The sequence below is a fragment of the Ranitomeya imitator genome, chromosome 2, assembly GCF_032444005.1.
Source record: "Ranitomeya imitator isolate aRanImi1 chromosome 2, aRanImi1.pri, whole genome shotgun sequence".
NCBI lineage: Eukaryota > Metazoa > Chordata > Amphibia > Anura > Dendrobatidae > Ranitomeya > Ranitomeya imitator.
This window is the reverse complement of record NC_091283.1, coordinates 479,041,093-479,063,160: the sequence shown is the minus strand read 5'-3', so window position 1 is coordinate 479,063,160 and position 22,068 is coordinate 479,041,093. Positions and strand designations below refer to the sequence as shown.

Sequence of the window (22,068 nt, the reverse complement as noted above, 5' to 3'; positions counted from 1 at the left end):
TGATTCAGGTGTAAAGGATTCATACAGCCAGTATCACTTTCTGTGGTGCTAGACCGATATTATAATACGGTCACTGAGTTGGACCTTTGAGCAGTGCGGATGTATGTTTTCTCTACTATTGATCCTCCTCTACTAGAACTACCTGCTAAAGAACACGACACAGAAAATCTTACGGACAGTGCAGGGCAGATATAAGAGATCTAACAGTGTCTCTTACCTGGCCAGGTTTTTGTTCATCTGCCGTCCATTATCCCAGATTCTCTTTTCGTTCGTATTCTGCCGGTGTTCTTGAAGGAATACACAGACCTCAGGTCCCTGTTCAGGCGCCAGGAAATGTCGGGATCACACTCAGTCGGAGCAGCCTTTGGAAGTGGGGAATCACCAGAAATAATACACAAGACACGTCTTGTATAGTGTATCACTGGGAAGTCTCTGAAGCACGCCTGCCTTCAAGGTGCTATCCCTTCTTTATATAGTTGTTTCAGTAGGTTTAGTGGTTATACAAGTTTTCCATGTTTAAACAAAGAGACAAAACAGGAAAGAAAGAAAAGAAAAGAAAACAGTTTCGTGGGCGGCAGTTTCACAACAAACAGTACAAAGGCAATTCCACAGACAAGAAAAACAGGATTTCATACTATAGCTAAAATGTCCTTGAATGGACAGGTCAATGTTTATCACAAATTCTTTTTTTTTTATTTTTGTTCATTGAGGTAATCATTTTTGTTCTGCTCTTCACATGTGTGATCTGGTGATGGGAACTGTTAATGTATGATTGGTGAGAAGTGGAGTTTTTCCAAGAGAGAGCGGTGGGGCTGTGGACAGTTCGAGGGGTGGAGCCTGAGGGGAGTCTCAGGGGGGCCCCAAAATTCCTAGTGGCAGCCTTGCACATGACCAACTGTTCCTGCCACCAGAGTCACAAGTCTGCAGTTACATAGAGTGACTGTTGACTTCTAGCCCAAGGCCAGACAACACTTTAAATTTAAGGGAATCTGTCACCCCCAAAATCGTATATGAGCTGCTGCCATCAGCATCATGGGATTATCTACAGCATTCTGTCCGGGTCCGATGGGCGTTGCGGTCCGGCGCCTCCCATCTTCTTACGATGTCCTCTTCTTGTCTTTATGCTGCGGCTTCGGCATACTTTGTCTCCCTGTTGAGGGCAGAGCAAAGTACTGCAGTGCGCAAGTGCTGGGCCTCTCTGACCTTTCCCGGCGCCTGCGCACTGCAGTACTTTGCTCTGCCCTCAACAGGGAGACAAAGTACGCCTGCGCCGGAGCGTGAAGACAAGAAGAGGACGTCATCGTAAGAAGATGGGAGGCCCCGGACCGCAGCGGGACCGCCCCTGGGTGAGTATAATCTAACCTCTTTTTCTCATCTTTCAGGTTGCATCGGGGGCTTATCTGCAGCATTACAGCTGTAGATAAGCCCCCAATGCTGGTGGCCGCAGCTCATATACGATTTTGGGGGTGACAGGCTCCCTTTAAACTGTCAATGTGATAGTATCATTACATACCTAGCGCAAGGAACTGATGGGCTACCATAACTTATACAGCTACGTGGACAGAAATAAAAGTTATGGCTTTCAAAGGGAGAGGAAAAAAACCCACAAGAATTGGCCTCATCCTTGAAGGTTAAACTCCCCAGAACACTGTGTGAACAGCCTCCTTATACTCCCCAGGTGTAATCAGGCCATTCAGTGTGCAGGAGCGGCATCTGGAGGAACCACAAGGCCCGACACACCCCGGCAGGCGGCACTGGGCTCTGCCATGACCTGCCCTCTCCCTCACTACATGAGTGTGCGCGCTAAATATAGAAAAGAGGAATCCCCCAAGTTTATATAGTCGGCAGCTTGTAGCCACGCCCACACCGTGTGTGTCAAACGAATAAGAACCTGATTGGTGCTCATAGGGTGGGCGTCACCGAAACCAATGACGTTTCCCATCCTGATTGGTCAGACATGACAGTCACCATTTTACTATACCTTCTGCTAGAACGATGAACCATAACCATGGAAACTGTACGTCACTTTACGGCGTACTCTCACACGCCTCATTTGTGAAAATCCCTATCTTATTCAAATGTCATACACGAAGATAAAGTAATGAGTAACGCCGCTGTTTTAAAGGCGGGGACACGTAACAACTCTCGTTTCCTGGACGGGCTAACAACGTTAGTAAGATGGCTACACTGTAGCTTCCTGCGGGTGACGTTGCGGTTTTCTGATTGGACGTATGTCTCACACGTGATTAAAGGACGCCTACACATTGAGAATAGGAGCTTATGATTGGCTAGCTCCGGAGCATGCGTGTTCGGTATTAGTTCCGGCACTCTTCCTTCGGTGACGTCAGCAACCGCCGCCATTTCGTGTGACCGATCGGCAAGGAAGAGGCGGCGAGAGCAGGAAGTCGGTGAAGGCGCAGCTCTGGTAAGCCGTGTAGTGGTGGTGTGCGGTAATTGGGGGTCGGTGAGCGGCCTGTGGTAGTGGGGTGGGGCGCCTGGATGCCGCAGTGATGGAGGAGAGGGCAGCCTCACCGGAGGATCCACCATCCCAGCAGGACGTGTATCTGGGCCGTGACGCCATCTTCAGGCTCCCTGCAGGTTGTGATGTCACCTGGCCTTATAGGAGTCAATGGAGGTGTTGTGCTGCGGCGCAGTCCCCAGACCCCACATAGGTGTCATGGGTGAGAATCGCAGCGACCCTATATGTATGGCTGAGCACGCCAGGACCCCTGGACGTGGCCCCTATGGTGGGAGGCGTAAACGCTGTATAATGGGCGGAATCCGCTCATCCGTAATGTTTATGGACGGTTCGGTCCCTTTGTGACTGCGGCCACAGTCTATGATTCTGCCCCCTCCTCACCTGCACCATTAAAGGGGTTGTTCAGGTATTGCAGCTCATAGCCACACTGAAGTGAATGGAGACTTGCAATACCAGAGGCAAGCAATGGTCACGGGGGCGCTGTTTCTGAAAGAAAGTCGGCATGTTTTCCTGATGCTGCGGAACCTCCTGTAATGTAATTGACAACAGCTCAAATAGATGGAGACCTAATAGCGGGGTGTTTGCTGGGAGGGCGCCGCCTGGGCAGGGCACATGTATGACACAGTGGCTATCCAGTTAATACAAGGACAGCTGGTATTTCTGCCCCAAGTACGCAGTATATGGGCCGCAGATATCTCGCCCACCTCTCCCCATCATTGGAGCGAGCGCTTCTGTGGTCTATGAGAAGGGAGACATCTTTACTGGTGGCTAGTCCCTGGGACAATGTGATCAGCAGTCTGAAATTGGCCATGCCTGATCATCATCCCCCCCAGCCATCAGGTGGCGCTCCCATAAATGTTAGAGTACTGGCAGGTTTGGCCAACATTAATGTGTGTGGGAGCCTTAAAGGGAATCTGTCACCCCCAAAATCGATGGTGAGGTAAGCCCACCGGCATCAGGGGCTTATCTACAGCATTCTGGAATGGGATGTATCCTGAAAGATGAGAAAAAGAGGTTAGATTATACTGCCCCAGGGGCGGTCCGGGGCCTCCTATCTTCATCAGATGACATCCTCTTCTTGTCTTCACGCTCCGGCGCAGGCGTACTTTATCTGTCCTGTTGAGGGCAGAGCAAAGTACTGCAGTGCGCAGGTGCTGGGCCTCTCTGACCTTTCCTGGCGCCTGCGCGCTGCAGTACTTTGCCCTCAACAGGTCAGACAAAGTACGCCTGCGCTGGGGCTGCAGCGTGAAGACAAGAAGAGGATGTCATCGTAAGAAGATGGGAGGCCCCGGACCGCGACACCCATCGGACCGGACCGCCCCTGGGTGAGTATAATATAAAGTGTTTTTCTCATCTTTCAGGATATATCGGGGGCTTATCTACAGCATTCCAGAATGCTGTAGATAAGCCCCTGATGCCGGTGGGCTTAGCTCACCATCGATTTTGGGGGTGACGGGTTTCCATTAATAGTGAGGGTCTTGAGCAGGGGCTCTTCTCTACAATATCACTGATCTATTAGGGCATATGGACACGGGGGGCCGTCATCTTCTCCGATCAGATCGTGGTCAGGTTGGAGGCCAATCTAAGGTGACGTGCATCCAGAGAAGTTTAAAAAAAACTGAGTTTCATTGAATACACTTTTTTTCATCAGATTTTCCTTTTCTTCTGATGCAGTTGTTGTTGTTTTTTCCTGAAATGTTCTTTGCAGCCTTTTGAGTATACAGTGCTTAGTTTGGAGAAGTTTCCTTCAGGATCCTCTTAAAAAAAATAATAAATAAATAAAGTGACTTAAAGGCTTAAGAAAAAAAAAAAAGCTTATGGACCACAAAATGATTTCCCCAAGGAAAGAATAGGAAGTTTCCAAACGCATTTGAGGAGGATTTTAAAAATGTACAAAAAAATAAATCTTAGCGAACGTCCCTTTAAATATATACACGCAGGGTTTTTGTTTTCCTACTTGGATTTTGAAGCGGAATTATCCCCAAATCCACCTTAAGAAATGAAGAACTGCCTTGAACACTCACTAGTAATTTCCCATTGCTGTTCCGATTCCTCAGTTTCCCAGACTCCAGGACTCCGCTGCAGGGGGAGTGTTTTTTTTTTTTTTTTTTTTTTAACAAGCGGTTTTTGATCTTCACCAAACTTGACATTGAAGTAAAAAGACTGCAAAGCCAATATGTGGAAGAGTCTGCGCACAAACCGCTGCAGGACTGACTTGCCGAAACATCTCATGGATTTCTGATGTAGATTTCTGTTAAAAACCAAATAAGATTTTATGCTGTAGAAAAATGAAACACCGATGATGTGCCGAGGCTGTGTGTACACGGAGGGGTCTAAAAGTGGCGTTTTCATTCGCTCTCCTCTAGATTCAGTAGACTGAGATTAGGCCATTTATATTGTATTTCCAGGGTTTGGGCCACGTTCACGCATTCAGTATTTTACCTCAGTATGTGAAAGCCAAAACCAGGAGTGGAACAATTAGAGGAAAAGTATAATAGAAACATATGCACCACTTCTGTATTTATCACCCACTCCTGGTTTTGGTTTACACATACTGAGGTAAAAAACTGACCAAATACTGCTAGTGTGAACATGACCTTATGGCTTTGTTTGTGAAAATATATATATATATTCCCATTTATCAGCAACTTTCCTGTCTGAAGGAGTTCCCATCGATTATAGAAGTCCATCGGTGCTCAGAGGCCCCTTTTAGCCCACACTGATGAACCATTGCTAACCCTGTCCAGACCTCGCAGGCTTGAGTGGATTCTTTGCACTGACTTTTCTCCCACAGCCTGAGAAGCCGGCAGCACAGTCCGTAATCTCCACATGTTCTGCCAGACTTTGGACTCCGAGCTTAGTGGAGGAAGGTGATGGAGCTGTACATGCCAGTAATTCCCACTGTGAAGTGTCTGGACGATCTGTAAAATTATTAATGCCCACCTCAATTAGGACTTGGAGATTACCTTCCCATGTGTTTAATGTATAACCAGCGCTTTCAGGCCATTGATTATCCAGTCATTTATTACCTGTCGTGTGTGTGTCTCTGAGGGTGGTTAACACTGTGTAGTGGTGGCGTGGTGAGGGTATTCGTTTCTCTATATGTCCCCCAGTATTGTGTAATCCCAGACCCTGCTACCAGCAGATTTATGCTACTTACACTGGGATGCGCCCCAAGATTTCTCACCTCAGTCTTAGACCTGATGAGGCTTTTGTATTTGCTTTAGTAATCCATGTCATACTGTCTAAACCTGATGAAGCTGAACTCAAATGCTCGGCAACATCAGGTCTAAGGTCTGTTTTAAAGGGAATCTGTCACCACGTCTTTGGGCTACCAGGTAAAAATACCATTCAACTCGGTGCTCCCCTATGCATTACACAAGAACTTCTGATACCCCCTGACTCCCCATGTATGATCCATAAATACCTTTTTGTATTTCCCCCCCCCCCCCCCCCGCGCTGTATGTTATGGGCGGGGCTTAGTGTCTCTCTCCCCCCTCCCCACAGGCATCTCACACGTTCGCAGTATGCTTTCTATGTAGCGGAAGTATTTCGCTGCCATTTCTGTGTTCCGGGCCATAGAAAGCAATCATGTATGCATGCGCAACACAGCTTTTCTGCTTTGCCCACTGTTAGTCAAAGCTTACTGCGCACACGCGAGATGCCTTTGGAATGCACACACAGGAAAACTATGCAATCGCCGAAATTCACCGCAAGGAATACGTAGAAGCGAGGAGGGGGGAGAGATGGACACTAACCTCGCCCATTGGACCGGACCCACCATATTGACATACAGCACGGGAGGAATAAAAGTATTTATGGATCATACGTGGGGAGTCAGCGGGAATCAGAAGTACTTGTGTTATGCATAGGGGGCACAGAATTGAATGGTATTTTTTACCTGGTAGCCCAAAAAACTGGTGACTGATTCCCTTTAAAGCGTTATAGACCCATATAAAATAAAACTAATTGTGGCCCTACCCTAGAATCCATCTCCACTCCAGAGGTCTCTATTAGAACCGGAAGCGACGTCCTGATGGATGGCCCCAGCGATCTGCAGACTAGTAGTCGGAGATGTTTATGAAGCAGAACTTTGCTTTGATTGCAACTAAAAAACTAAAAACGTCCTTCTGTGGTCAAGCACCCATGTGACGGTGTGAGATGATAACATAGACCAGTGTTCACCAACTCCGGTCCTCAAGAGCCACCAACAGGTCATGTTTTCAGGATTTCCTTAAGGTACCGTCACACATAACGATATTGTTGCTTTTTGTGATGTAGCAACGATATCGTTAACAAAATTGTTATGCGTGACAGCGATCAACGATCAGGCCCCTGCTGGGAGATCGTTGGTCGCTGGGGAAAGTCCAGCACTTTATTTCGTCGCTGGATCTCCCGCAGATATCGCTGAATCGGCGTGTGTGACACCGATCCAGCGATGTCTTCACTGGTAACCAGGGTAAACATCGGGTTACTAAGCGCAGGGCCGCGCTTAGTAACCCGATGTTTACCCTGGTTACCATTGTAAATGTAAAAAAAAAACAAAAAACCAAACACTACATACTCACATTCCGGTGTCTGTCCCCCGGCCTCAGCTTCCCACACTGACTGAGCGCCGGCCAGCCGTAAAGCACAGCGGTGACGTCACCGCTATGCTTTACGGCCGTCCGGCGCTGACACAGTGCAGGGAAGCTGACGGCGCGGGACAGACACCGGAATCTAAGTATGTAGTGTTTGTGTTTTTTTTTTTTTTTTTTTTTTTTACATTTACAATGGTAACCAGGGTAAACATTGGGTTACTAAGCGCGGCCCTGCGCTTAGTAACCCGATGTTTACCCTGGTTACCAGGGGACTTCGGCATCGTTGGTCGCTGGAGAGCTGTCTGTGTGACAGCTCTCCAGCGACCAAACAGCAACGCTGCAGCGATCGACATCGTTGCCTATATCGCTGCAGCGTCGCTTAATGTGACGGTACCTTTAGTATTGAACAGGTAATAATTTCATCACCTGGACAGTCAAGATTTCAATCACCTGTACAATACTAAGTAAATCCTGAAAACATGACCTGTTGGTGGCTCTTGCAGACCGGAGTTGGGGAACGCTGCCATAGACCATCCGGTGCACTCATTACTTGAGATCGTTATTGGACATGGTTATATCGTTATGGCTATAATCGTGGTGAAAAGTCATCACCTTCCGTAGAGAAATTGTGCAAGTCTCCCTCTATCTAATCTCTCCAAGTCATCGACTGCACCTCAAAAATATCTGCAGAATATACGACCTTTTCTTACCATGGAAACTACCAAAACTCTTGATCTAACTCTCTGGCTCATTGTTGACTTGATAACTGCAAGTAACTACTAATTGGTCTTCCTGTCACTAAAAACTACCCTCTACAATAGGGGTCTCAAACTCAGCCGTTAAATGGGCCACACATTGAAAAAAGTTGAATCTGAAAGGCCGCGTTCTTTGCGGGAGAAGGTTTCGTTTTCATTGATGCCATTATTTTTCTGTACGACTTAATGATCATTCTCTTTACTTTTGTTGTTTTGTTTTTTTCTTTTTTAATGATGCTTTTCATGTGTTATGGTACAGGTCTTCTGTTTTACTTAAAGTTTTACACAAAACAGCATTTTTAGTGGTCAAACATTAGTCCATTATTTATTTTTTTCATTCTTTTATTTTACATTGTTTTTAAACGTTTTCCTTTTTTTGACCCTCAATCTGCCCAATACAGTAATATAGTTGTACAATTAGCCCCATAAAGTAATTCTGGCCCTCATCCTTTAATAATGTCTCCAATCCTATAAAGATGCGATCCAATCCTATAGTAATGTCCCCTGTGCTGTAGTAATGTCCATATACTGTAATGTACCCTGTACAGTAATAATGTCCCATCTCAGCGGTCCTTGGGCCGCACAACAGAGCCTCGGGCCACGTGTTTTTGAGACCCCTGCTTTACAATAAAACGTGAATGCGGCAGCCAGGCTCCTCTTTCTGTCCAGCCCATGCACCGACCTATCTAAACTATTAATATGGGCATACAGGTGATAGAATGCTGAAAACACTCCTCCCTGTGTGCCTCATATTAGCTGTGTTGTTGCTGAGAAATCATCTCACTTCATATAAATGACCTCTTCCAGGCTCTGGGGCTGATGGTGCCTGGAGGTCACTCTGCCCCCTCAGCTGTTATGAGGCCTACAGAGTTGGTCTGGTTTCAGCATTCTATCACCTGTATGACCATATTATTAGTTTAGATAGTCTAATGTGGCGACAGATTCCCTTTAAATAAAACCAAACACTAGAGTGGTGCGTTAAACTCCTCACCAACAAAGCTTGTCTCTTTTCTCATGTCTGCCACCCCACCCTGCTCTCCATTCTGCTAAGCATCTAAGGCTAGTATTCTCCATAATCTGAACCTCCCAACTCCAGCCTGCAGATGTGAGCCGGACGTGTCGGTCATGTGCTCTCAGCAGTTGCTGATCACGTGTGGGACGTTCCAGGAAGTGATCTGACGAGAACAGGACCTGCCAGCATTTTTACTCCAGCTCGTAAGACACTAGGAACTTTGTGGTCCTTAGATCTCCTGCTTTGAGGAGGCCTCCTTCATACTTGGAGTAAATGGTCTTTACCAACCTTATTGTAGGCAGCAGCTGTGAAACCTGAGGGTAATGGGCAGTATTTATAGCTGTCCGGCATTGTCTCACTACTCACTGTATGGGGTTTTCTGACGCACAAAGTACATTTTATTTAATATCCCAAGATCTATTATTTCAAATGTACTATGTTCATGGGACAACTCCTTTAAATTAAAGGGACTAATCGAAGAATAGCGTGCTGCTTTTACTATTGAAAAAAGGCGCACACTGGGATGGACACAATTAGAGATGTTTTACTGAACTGACATCTGTCTCCATTCACACATTTTCTTTTTCGTTTGGGTAGCCCTTTTAACTCCGTCCATGTTTGGCCTATGCTTTGGTGCAGTAGATGATGAAATTGGTATTGGATGTTCCCACCACACATTGAGGTTTGGATATATGCCAGGTGTGCTAGAGAGATATCACCTGATTGATGGTACATCTCCCTGAATTAAAGGGTTAAAACATTACTGCTTTCTTTTAGAAACAGCACCACCCCTCACCATGGGTTGTGCGCGGTATTGGAGCTACGCTTCATTCGCTTGTGTGCTTCCATTGCAGTACCAGACACCACCCATAGTTCAGAGGTGGCGCTATTTCCAAAAACAACGCAGCCAGGTTTTTGTAAGATGGCAGAAACATGATCTCTTACTAGACTGAGCCAATAAAGGGGCCAAGTCAGTATTTTATGGCCAATGAACAGGAATCCTGCGAGCCTCGTCCTACCTGACAGCATCCTTGACTCTTTCGATTAGCCAGCTTGACGTGACCTCGTGCACGCGTCTTGTGACAATGCTCCCGATCAAGGAATCAAATTAGGAGTTGAGGAGACGGCCCTCCGGGCTTCCATCCCCTGGCCATGGAATGCTACCCGGCTGCTGGACCACGGTCTCGCGGATTAGTTCCTCCCATCTCCACTACTGTCTTGTGGTAACAGCGCCATATCTTTCGCCAGGTTGTGTCTGGTATTGCAGCTTGGTTCTTTTAAAGGGAGATCAGCTGAGAAGCCATAGAGATGTATTACGAAGCATGAAATGTTTGCGGTATAGAAATCCTCCTACACGTCGCCTTGCATCACTCCATCTGGTTCCTTCCTGCGCCCTCGGGTCTGAGTCATCAGTAATCTTGCAGGCAGCGCTTATGTACTGTGTTTTATATGCAGCTTTCTTCCTTTATTGTATTGTGCCTATAGATGTGTGGGCAGAAGCAGTGTCTCATTTGTGAGTGGGCTGTTTCTGGGCAAGGGTAGAGGAGTGACTTCCTTCCATCTTGTCTCTGGGCCATTTTATATTCCACATTTGTGTGGCTGATGCTCAGCTGCATTTATGCAAAAAAGAGGGCCGAGCAGTGGGAACTAACCAAAAATGCCATCTGCATGGTTTTTTTTTTTTTTACTTTTCGATTTCTCTCCATTCTTTGTCGATCTTTGCAGAACAAAATAACTTGAGTCAATGCATTGTTTAGAGCCCAAATCTCTGAAGCCATCACCATGGCTAGGCGCAATGTTGTATGGTACTACTAGTACTACAGCTATATGAGGCACGTTACTAGAGCGTAAATAGAGGGGCTGACAACGTGGTGAACAGGCCGTCCCTATAGGTTTGGCCCAAGCTGATTTTCCTTCACTTCTTTAAAATATATTTAATGTAATTGTAAGAGATTAAGAAATTATTAAAGGTATACCCATCTCTGCTGCATTCAGGCGGAGAGAAAATGTATTGATGATCATGCATTGTAGTTTTGACAGCAGCTCACACTTCTCATGCATTTTTTGTCATATCTGATAATTGAATATTACTTTTTAAAAGGGGTTTTCTACCCAAATCCCAACTGGCCGATGGGATTCCCAGTGATCCTGAGACTAGGCAATGCCCATGGATGGGATGGAGCTGTGCATGCCCAATCTGCTCTAGTCATTGTCTATGGGACTGCTTGCTGAGTGATGTACTTCTCCAGCAGTCCTGTAGACAATGACTGAATTTCAATGTTCAGGGAGGTGATAACTTCTGACATTGTATGGGGGAGGATTTGAGGCATTATTCTGTCAAATTTCTTTTATTCACTGCTACTATTTGCTGAAGCAGTGACTCTTTAAGCCAAGCTTCCTAATACCCATCCCTGTCTTGCTGAGATGTCCTGTCTCACAAGAGGGAAATCTGCTTACCAGCTGTCACGCCATGGTGTTCCTCAGTGCAGTGCAGCTTGACATATCGGGGAGGATTTCTGGAGCTGAACCACTAACCACGTACAGAGATAGTTTGGTCTTTTCTGCCTCTTTAGTGTCTACATCATGGCTCGTTCCTTGTATTGTACAGGTGCCCGAGGTCTGGTCTGTACCATTCCGTTCATTAGGAGCGGCCTGCACTAGTGGCAGCTGCTGCCGGTACAACACTGCTCTGTGCGTCCCCAATCAATGGCCTCATGTATGGGACCTTCTCTTAAACAAGGTCACTCTGTTGAGATGGCCTTCACATTTGAGGTCTGGTAGATAGGACATAGCTTGTATTCTTGACTATACTGACGGCATGGCACTGCTTGTTCTGGGAAATCGGGGCTGGCCTTTGTACATTGAGGCCTCAAGTACAGATCCTGCATGGTGGCTCCCATGGATCTACTGACCTTACACACCTTAGAAGGAAACCACTTGTCCCCAGAACCAGTACTTCTCTAGTGGGAATGGTTAACTCTCAAAAAGGGCTAAGTGATTGTGAAAGCCTTTGGTGTTAGCAGGTCCTGTGGTGACGGCACAGGACCGTACAGCTCTGTGACTATCCTCAAGTACTGCAACTTGGCTTCCTCTCATCTCGGTGAGCGCTGTGTTGCTGTACTGGATAATGGCCACTACATGATGTACGGAGCCGTGCCGTTCTGGTGTTGTATACTGTATACGTCCCAGGGTCTGACTTTCCCCCCCCCCCTTCCCCCCATGGATCTGATATTGATGACCTATCCTAAGGGTAGACAGTCCAAATCCAGGACAACCCCACTACAAATACGCCAGGATCTTTCTGCACTTTGTCTTCTGAGATTCATCCGGCTGGAAGGATAGTTAAATATTCCATCACAGGGTTGGGAGCATGTGCTAACCTGACTGCGCAAATAGTCTGCAGTAGGAGAGTTAACTGATCCTGTAAGCAAGGAGAAGACAGAACATCCTCTCCTCCCCGCCTGTCCTTCACCCTTTGTGTTAATGTAATATTAGGCTGTAATTGTTCCTCTCCCCTGTACAGCGTCACGTTACAGCTCCCTCCTTCCCGTTAGCGCAGTCAGATGTCTAAGGCTGCCATGGTGACCGTTCCTTCTCTCTCCTCCTGAATCTTCATGGCTTTTAATGGACAGTGAAGGACACGAGCGCTTTACAGCAGAGTGAATACTATCTACAGGAAGTGGAGAGCAAACTCTGAATGGATGGTTGCTTTTTTTTTTTTTTATAAACAACTTCCTTTTCAAGGGTTAATGTAGATAATGCCAAGACTAAATATGGGGTTACCAGCCTCACCGTTCCGAAAGTAGTGCTCGTCTGAAACTGTGTTTTCCTGATCTTGGCCAATTTTTACAGGTCACGGGCAACCCACGCACTAAATTTAATTATCTAAAACTAATATATTATTGCAATTTCATGTTCCGACTCTCACATTTTCTTCCCAGGTGTAAAGGAAACCACCCAGACACTACAATGGGGAATATGTTTGCAAACCTTTTTAAAGGCCTATTTGGCAAGAAGGAGATGAGGATCCTTATGGTGGGCCTGGATGCTGCTGGAAAGACTACAATCCTCTATAAGCTGAAGCTGGGCGAGATTGTGACCACCATTCCCACAATAGGTATACAGTTCCTCTTATCATCTACATTGGGCGAATTTAGGGCTACGACCTCATTACTAACCGGGGGCCTCGTGATCTGAACTCGGCAATGTGGCATGTGCCTATGAGGCTGTTGGAGTTGGGATCAGGATATCTGCAGTCAGTCCAAAAATCGCACTCCATACTCGGGCCGGGATTACCAGACCTTCAGCCTTAATGTGTCTGGTATAAGAGACTAACTCATAACATGTCTGTGTCTTTTCAGGTTTTAATGTGGAGACAGTAGAATACAAGAATATCAGCTTTACTGTATGGGATGTTGGTGGCCAGGACAAAATTAGACCACTGTGGCGCCATTACTTCCAGAACACTCAGGGTATGTGCACTTTACAGGTGACCAGGACAATCCCTTTACCTAAATATACAGTGTCAGCCTCCATGCTGAGCAGAGACCCTGCAATTTTGTAGCATGTGGGGTCTCAGCGATAATTACAGGTGCTTCTCACAAAATTACAATATCAAAAAGTTAATTTATTTCAGTTCTTCAATACAAAAAATGAGATTCCTAATTCTATAGTCATTATAAACAGAGTGATCTATTTCAAGTGTTTGTTAATATTGATCATTATGGCTTACAGCCAATGAAAACCCAAAAGTCATTATCTCAGTAAAGAAGAAGAAAAAAAAAAAACGCCTGTAAAGGCTTCCAGCGTATTTAAAAAGGTCCCTTAGTCTTTTTCAGTAGGCTCCACAATCATGGGGAAGACTTCTGACTTGACAGATGCCCAGAAGGCAGTCATTGACACACTCCACAAGGAAATTAAAGTTTGCATTTCATTTGGAAATCAAGGTCCCAGAGTCTGGAGGAAGAGTGGAGAGGCCACAATCCAAGCTGCTTGAGGTCTAGTGTGAAGTTTCCACGATCAGGGATGGTTTGGAGAGCCATGTCATCTGCAGGTGTAGGTCCACTGTGTTTTATCAAGACCAAAGTGTTATGTAGGCAATCCAGTGACACAGTGTGCCAGCAATCAGAGCACATACAGTGATCTGACAATAACCCAAAAACAATAGAACGAGCTCTGAGACGTGGAATCTCTGTAGACCGCAATACCTGAACCTAACCTAAACACAACTAAAGGCAGCTGTGGATTGCGCCTGACACTACCTATGCAACTCGGCACAGCCTGAGGAGCTGACTAGCCTGAAGATAGAAAAACAAGCCTGACTTGCCTCAGAGAAATACCCCAAAGGAAAAGGCAGCCCCCCACATATAATGACTGTTAGCAAGATGAAAAGACAAACGTAGGGATGAAATAGATTCAGCAAAGTGAGGCCCGATATTCTAGATAGAGCGAGGATAGCAAAGAGAACTTTGCAGTCTACAAAAAACCCTAAAGCAAAAAACCACGCAAAGGGGGCAAAAAGACCTACCGTGCCGAACTAACGGCACGGCGGTACACCCTTTGCGTCTCAGAGCTTCCAGCAAAACGAAATGACAAGCTGGACAGAAAAAGTAGCAACAAAAGCAAAAAGCACTTATCTAAGCAGAGCAGCAGGCCACAGGAAAGATCCAGAAGCTCAGATCCAACACTGGAACATTGACAAGGAAGACAGAATCAGGTGGAGTTAAATAACAAAGCAGCCAGAGCTCACCAGAACACCTGAGAGAGGAAGCTCAGAAGCTGCAGTACCACTTGTGACCACAGGAGTGAATTCAGCCACAGAATTCACAACACAAAGTCAGCGCAGCCATCTACAAGGAAATGTTAGAGCACTTCATGCTTCCCTCTGACGACAATCTTTTTGGAGATGAAAATTTAATTCTCTAGCAGGACTTGGCTCCTGTCCACACTGCCAAAAGTACCAATACCTGGTGTAAAGACAACAGTATCACTGTGCTTAATTGGCCAGCAAACTCACCGAACCTTAACCTCAAAGGGAATTGTCAAGAGAAAGATGAGACATCAGACCCAACAATGCAGACGAGCTGCTGGCTGCTATCAAAGCAACCTGGGCTTCCATAACACCTCAGTAGTGCCAGATACTGATCATCTATGCCATGTTGCATTGATGCAGTAATTGATGCAAAAGGAGCCACGACCAAGTATTGTGTGCATTTACTGAATATACATTTCAGTAGGCCAACACTTCAGATTTTAAAATCATTTTTTAACCTGTTGTTATAAAGTATTCTAATTTACTGAGATAATGACACTTGGGTTTTCATTGGCTGTAAGCCATAATCATCAACAGAAATAAACACTTGAAATCACTCTGTTGCTATATAATATAGGAGTTTCACTATTTGTATTGAAGAACTGAAATTAGAATATCAAAGTAAATTTTGTGAGAAGCATCTGTATAATGTGAAGTTAAATAGTGAATGACTTATTTTGTCAAGTGCTTATGCTTTATATTGAATGGTTTTCACTTTAGCGTTTTCAATTAATACTTGCTGACTCATCCATTTTTCCTCTTTCGTTTTTTTTATGTGCGTCTTGTGTAGTTTATTAATTAGGAAATGGGGGGGTAATTGAAGTGTGTATGTATGTATGTATGTATGGGGATTGGCTCTAAACACCCCCATCCATTTAAAAAAAAAAAAAAAAAAAAAAAAAAAAGAGCACTGGCAAGAAAAACATGAAATGGGTGGCAGAGCTATCTTCTGTCTCTGCTGTTAGTAGCGGGTGCTAGCTGTGTGATACAGTAGGCACCTGCTGGGTTGGGCATGGAGTGGTCTCGCCCGCTCCATCTATCCACATGTAACACTCTGGAATGAGTTTAATAGAAAACATGGCTGTTCTACTCCAGAAACCGCTCTAAATGGATTATGTATTACAATTTATGTGAAGATCAAAGGCTGCTTTCACATTGCTTTCCTGTTTGGTGACCCCGTTGGGGCTTGCATCTGAGCTGCGCTCATATACATTGATGGGGGCTATAGACTGGGCAGACACTCTGGTGTAGTATTGGGTACACTTGAAAATGATGAATGGCTCTATCAGCACCAGTGCAGTCTATGGCCTCTTCGGTGCATATTTCAGAATTACAGATTTTAGGGGGCTTAAAATTAAAGCCCCCCCAACAGGGCCACGAAACCGGTGAAAAGTACACTAAGGGTACATTTGCACACTGTGGTTCCTATTTAACCCCATAGGATGTATCGTTGGCCTCATTGGGGTGAAGCAACGTGCAATTATACCTGTAATATCTGTGGGAGCTGGCATTTTGGACTGATTATAAATCTTCAGAATGGTAGTAATGTGATCACTTTCTCTTGCTCGCAGGTCTCATCTTTGTGGTTGACAGTAATGATAGAGAGCGAGTGAATGAAGCGAGGGAGGAACTGACAAGGATGCTGGCAGAGGACGAGCTGCGGGATGCAGTGCTATTAGTATTTGCTAACAAACAGGTAAAATCTGCTTCCAAATATATACCGTATATACTCGAGTATAAGCCGAGATTTTCAGCCCAAATTTTTGGGCTGAAAGTGCCCCCCTCGGCTTATACTCGAGTCACGGTAGCGGTGGGGTCGGCGGGTGAGGGGGTGAGGGCGCTGAGGAATACTTACCTAGTCCCAGCGATCCTCGCGCTGTCCCTGCCGTCCCACGGGCTTCGGCGCTGCAGTTTCTTCCTCTCTTCAGCGGTCACGTGGGACCGCTCATTACAGAAATGAATAAGCGGCTCCACCTCCCATAGGGGCGGAGCCGCTTATTCATTTCTCTAATCAGCGGTGCCGGTGACCGCTGATAGAGAAAGAAGCTGCGGCACCGAAGACAGGAGGGGACAGCGCGAGGATCGCCAGGACTAGGTGAGTATAGCATATTCACCTGGCGTCGCTCCATCTTCCCGGCCGGCGCCTCCATCTTCCCGGCGTCTCTGCTCTCTGACTGTTCAGGCAGAGGGCGCGATGACGCATACAGTGTGCGCGGCGCCCTCTGCCTGATCAGTCAGAGCAGAGACGCCGGGAGCTGCAATCAAGGGAGGTGAGTATGTGTTTTTTTTTCTTTATTGTGGCAGCGGCGGCACAAATTTATGTGGAACATCTATGGGGCACAGTGAACGGTGCAGAGCACCGTATATGGCACAGCACAGCTATGGGGCACAATGAACGGTGCAGAGCACCGTATATGGCACAGCACAGCTATGGGGCACAGTGAACGGTGCAGAGCACCGTATATGGCACAGCACAGCTATGGGGCACAGTGAACCGTGCAGAGCACCGTATATGGCACAGCACAGCTATGGGGCACAGTGAACGGTGCAGAGCACCGTATATGGCACAGCACAGCTATGGGGCACAGTGAACGGTGCAGAGCACCGTATATGGCACAGCACAGCTATGGGGTACAGTGAACGGTGCAGAGCACCGTATATGGCACAGCACAGCTATGGGGCACAGTGAACGGTGCAGAGCACCGTATATGGCACAGCACAGCTATGGGGCACAGTGAACGGTGCAGAGCACCGTATATGGCACAGCACAGCTATGGGGCACAGTGAACGGTGCAGAGCACCGTATATGGCACAGCACAGCTATAGGGCACAGTGAACGGTGCAGAGCACCGTATATGGCACAGCACAGCTATGTATGGGGCACAGTGAACAGTGCAGAGCACCGTATATGGCACAGCACAGCTATGGGGCACAGTGAATGGTGCAGAGCACCGTATATGGCACAGCTATGAGGCACAGTGAACGGTGCAGAGCACCGTATATGGCACAGCACAGCTATGGGGCACAGTGAACGGTGCAGAGCACCGTATATGGCACAGCGAACGGTGCAGAGCACCGTATATGGCACATCTATGGGGCACAATGAACGGTGCAGAGCACCGTATATGGCACAGCTAGGGGGCACAATGAACGGTGCAGAGCACTATATGGTTCACACCTATGGGGAAATATGAACGGTGCAGAGCACTATATGGCACAGCTATGGGGAAATAATGATCTATTTTTATTTTTGAAATTCACCGGTAAATGCTGCATTTCCACCCTAGGCTTATACTCGAGTCAATAAGTTTTCCCAGTTTTTTGTGGCAAAATTAGGGGGGTCGGCTTATACTCGGGTCGGCTTATACTCGAGTATATACGGTATTCTCCAAAAACATCTGAGATCCTTATTTCTCTCTTATTGTAATATATTCATCATGAGATAAATTGAAAGGAGGAAATGAAAGAAGAAATTTCTGGGATTTATTTCTTCGGTGTTTTGTGTGTTTAGTGTTTAACCCCTTTAAGGGGTTGTCCGGGTCTTTAACATTTGATGGTCTACCCTTAACATAGGTCATCAATGTCTGATCGCTGGGAGTGCGCCACACGGCACCCTCGGTGTCAGCAGTGGCCGGGACTGCTCAGTTATGGAGCTGCGCTGCTCCGTCGACTGAATAATGGTTGTGGCTGGGAACTGCACCTCTGCCCCTATTGATTTGAATATGGAGTTGACGTGCAGTGGATTATTACAACAAACCTGATGGGGCTGCTTTGGAATTACAAACAAATTTTTTTAGCGCCAACATATTGCACAGCACTTCACCATTCTAGAGATTGTACAGACAATAAGGACATTACAGAATAAACATAACTGTGATTTCAAAAGGAGTGCGGGCACTGCTCACAATCTATGAGGAAATAAGACACGTGGTTGCTACCCTAATTTCCCAGATTCTGGGTTGTTTATCTTTGATTCTTGTATTTGTAGGACCTTCCGAATGCAATGAACGCTGCAGAAATCACAGACAAGCTGGGTCTGCACTCCCTACGTCAACGGAACTGGTACATTCAAGCAACCTGTGCGACCAGTGGGGACGGTCTGTACGAAGGCTTGGACTGGCTGTCCAATCAGCTAAAGAACCAGAAGTGATCCCACCCTGAGTGACCACCACCCTCCCTCCGCCCCTACTTCCGCCTAACTCCCATCCTGTTCAGCATCTTGGCAGGGCTGGCCAGAGCCTCTGCTGCCTCCCAGGCGGGCATGTCATTTCCGCGCACATCTGTGTCGTGTGTCTGTCTGCGCGCCTGTGCGAGTGGGAGCAGTAATCTCACACTGTGCCTTATACATGCTAAGCAGTATTAACTTCCCCCTCTGAACAAAACACTACCCACCACGTAAACGGCCTGCGCATCTCTTTCCACCCTTTTTCCCCTGCCCCCAAAAGGGCTTCACAGGTAGATGGATTGCCCATCTTCAAAACCGCAATGCAATCTGAAGGGCATACATGAATATATTCCATGATGAGGTACTTTCCAGAGAGTGACTCTGGCTGATCCATGTCTTTTCTCTTGGTATTACATGGCCGCTCAGTCAATCTGCAGAACGTTGGGAAGTTATATCCTGCATTCAAGCCTCTAGTATCTCAGGAGGTCATCACTTATAATATTCCTGAGCTAGTGGGGGCTGTAGTCCTTATCGTAGCATATTACGGCTTCCCTTTACTAATATACCTACTATTTATCCACTTGTGACTTTTCTAGAGACTGAACTGATGGATGGATGACCAGGTACGTCCAGCATATGACCACACTGGAGAGATGTTACTGGGTAGAGGAGAACGCATATATTGGCACGGGGCTGGCACACCATTCTAGGCTTCCCTCACATCCCACCGCCAGGTCGTGCAATGGCCGTAATTTCTGACTTCTCCCACCACTTTGTACTGACACGCATGTAACATCACCAGCCTGGCTCACTGAGGCTTCTGAGATGTCTGCTCCCACTCCTAGAATTTCTTTTTTTCTTTTCTTTCTATTTTGGGGGGTATCGAGCGATATTCCATACCTTGAAGGAAGTCTGTACAGTAATATTTTCTTCTAATTTACTAACTTCACTTTTTTTCTTTTTATCCATCCACTCTCATCCCCAGCATTGCCCCTGGCCCCTTGTCTAGTCATCTGATAGACCAGCGTTTGGTTAAACGTCAGAACGGAGGTGCAGAGGGAGGTGAGGGGTATACACGAAAGGGAACATTTCTTTACCGTGTGGTCTGGTTCGCAGACACTGCAAGTGACATAGGCTCTTAAACCGGTAATCATCTTGTCCTGGGTCGTGAACTTGTACAGAATAGACTATAAGGACAGCGAATGTTACATCACCCGGATGTATGAATGTAAGGAGGAGTCCTTTAAATTATAAGACTATACAATGTTATAAGTACTGAGTAGTATTAAATGAATATGGCGTTGTTTGAAAATTGATCAAAAGGAAGTGAAATAATCCTGTACTTTGTACCCTAGCATTTAAATGTGGGGGTACTCACCAGCAATGTGACTCTCTAACTCCCAAAATTCTAATCTCCTCGTCTCCTGCAGCACCACCTTCTGGCCACTTGCTGTATTGCGTGTGTGAAAGACTTGGCAGCACACGGCGGGATCGCGTTCTATTTTAATCTGCATCTAAAATCTTTGGGTTTCTGTTTATTTTGTGGGGAACGGGTTGTAGCTCTTATCAATTTTAAATGACTATATATACTTCAGTCTGTAAATGAGACAGTTTTCATATCATGCATAAACGGCATCAGAGCTTTAAAGCGAATATTTTCTTTTCCTGTATAAAACTGATTGAAAAGCGTGAACTATGTGATGTACAATTGGACCGAAATTGAATTTCCTTTATTTTTCTTTTTTTTTCTTTTTTTTTTTTTTTGTTTTCTAACCATGTTGTAATTTGTCTGAAATGCTCTATATTAAAAAGAGTTCTGTATTAAAGTAATCGCCATGTTTTGTTTATTTTAAATAATGTCTTGGTAAATTGGCTACAGATGGTCGCTTTGTCTGAATTTGGTCTTTTGGGTATAGCGGTAAATGGGTATAGCGGTAAATGCATACGTTTGGTCAGTGGGCAGAACTGATAGGGTATGTGCACACGTTGCGGATTTTGCTGCGGATCTGCAGCTGTTTTCCATGCAGTTTACAGTACCATGTAAACGTATGGAAAACAAAATCCGCAGCAAACATGCTGCGGAAAAAAACCGCGCGGAAACGCAGCGGATTACATTCCGCAGCATGTCAATTCTTTATGCAGATTCCGCAGCGGTTTACACCTGCTCCACAACAGGAATCCGCAGGTGTAACACCGCAGGTGAAATCCACACAAAAACCGCAGCAAATCCGCGGGTAATCCGCAGTGTGGTTTACCTGCGGATTTTGCAAAAACAGTGCGGAAAAATCCGCACACCAATCCGCTACGTGTGCACATAGCCTTAAGGTTGCTAATTGGCAAACTAGTTCACATGTTGTTCCACACAAGTGGTCCCATTTGTAGTAATAAAAAAAAAACTGCAGCAATTGTTGGTATTGCCTATTTTGCGGATTAATGCTTTGATTCAAGGGACACAAACCTGTGGCTGACTGGCCCCAGAATTGCCACATTCATATGAATGTAGTCGTAGGGCTACATGGTGCTTGTTTTCCATCTACCTCTGCCCTTCTCTGGCTTTGGAAGACCAGAGCTGTCGATCGTAAAGGTAAGGGTTGAGAGAGATGAAAATCAAGTAGGTGGGAAAATGTAGTTAGCATTGAGGATAGGTAATCAATAGGGTTGAGCGAAACGGATCGTTCATTTTCAAAAGTCGCCGACTTTTGGCAAAGTCGGGTTTCATGAAACCCGACCCGATCCCTGTGTGGGGTCGGCCATGCGGTACACGACTTTCGCGCCAAAGTCGCGTTTCGTATGACGCGCTTGGCGCCATTTTTTTCAGCCAATGAAGGGGCGTGGGCAGAGTGATGACATAGGTCTTAGGGGCGCTTATCGCCATGTTGTCGCTTGTGCGCTGTAGCGATTTGCACTGTGTAACACCAGCTTTTCGAGAGAGAGACACCCCCATTGGGTTTCGTTTTTCGGTCGATCCTCGACCTTTCGCCATAATCGGTCGATTTCACTCGACTCGACTTTTGAGATAGCCACGTACTCTTGCAGAGCTGCCCGTTTTTTTTTTTTGTTATAGTGGCAACCGCAGGGTACTACACCTCTTATTGATTTGAATAGGATGTGGATGTGTAGTACCAAGCCCTGGCCATTATCACACAAAGTGAGGACCTGTGGCTGCTGACACCAATAACCGCTGAGCGGCATGGGTGCCAGACCACCACTGATCAGACATTGATGACCTATCCCAATGCTAATATAGTTGACAACCTCTTTACAT

At 46.2% G+C, this 22,068-nt stretch overlaps 1 protein-coding gene across 1 annotated transcript; it reads left to right on the top strand.

Annotated features, from left to right (window-relative positions):
- The first annotated feature begins 2,080 nt into the window (after positions 1-2,080).
- Positions 2,081-20,633, top strand: LOC138664542 (ADP-ribosylation factor 1-like). Its single transcript, XM_069751329.1, has 5 exons — positions 2,081-2,425; positions 12,768-12,943; positions 13,188-13,298; positions 16,210-16,334; positions 18,627-20,633. The coding sequence occupies exons 2-5, from the start codon at positions 12,796-12,798 to the stop codon at positions 18,786-18,788; spliced, it is 546 nt and encodes a 181-aa protein (XP_069607430.1). The 5' UTR covers positions 2,081-2,425; positions 12,768-12,795; the 3' UTR covers positions 18,789-20,633.
- The last annotated feature ends 1,435 nt before the right edge of the window (positions 20,634-22,068 follow it).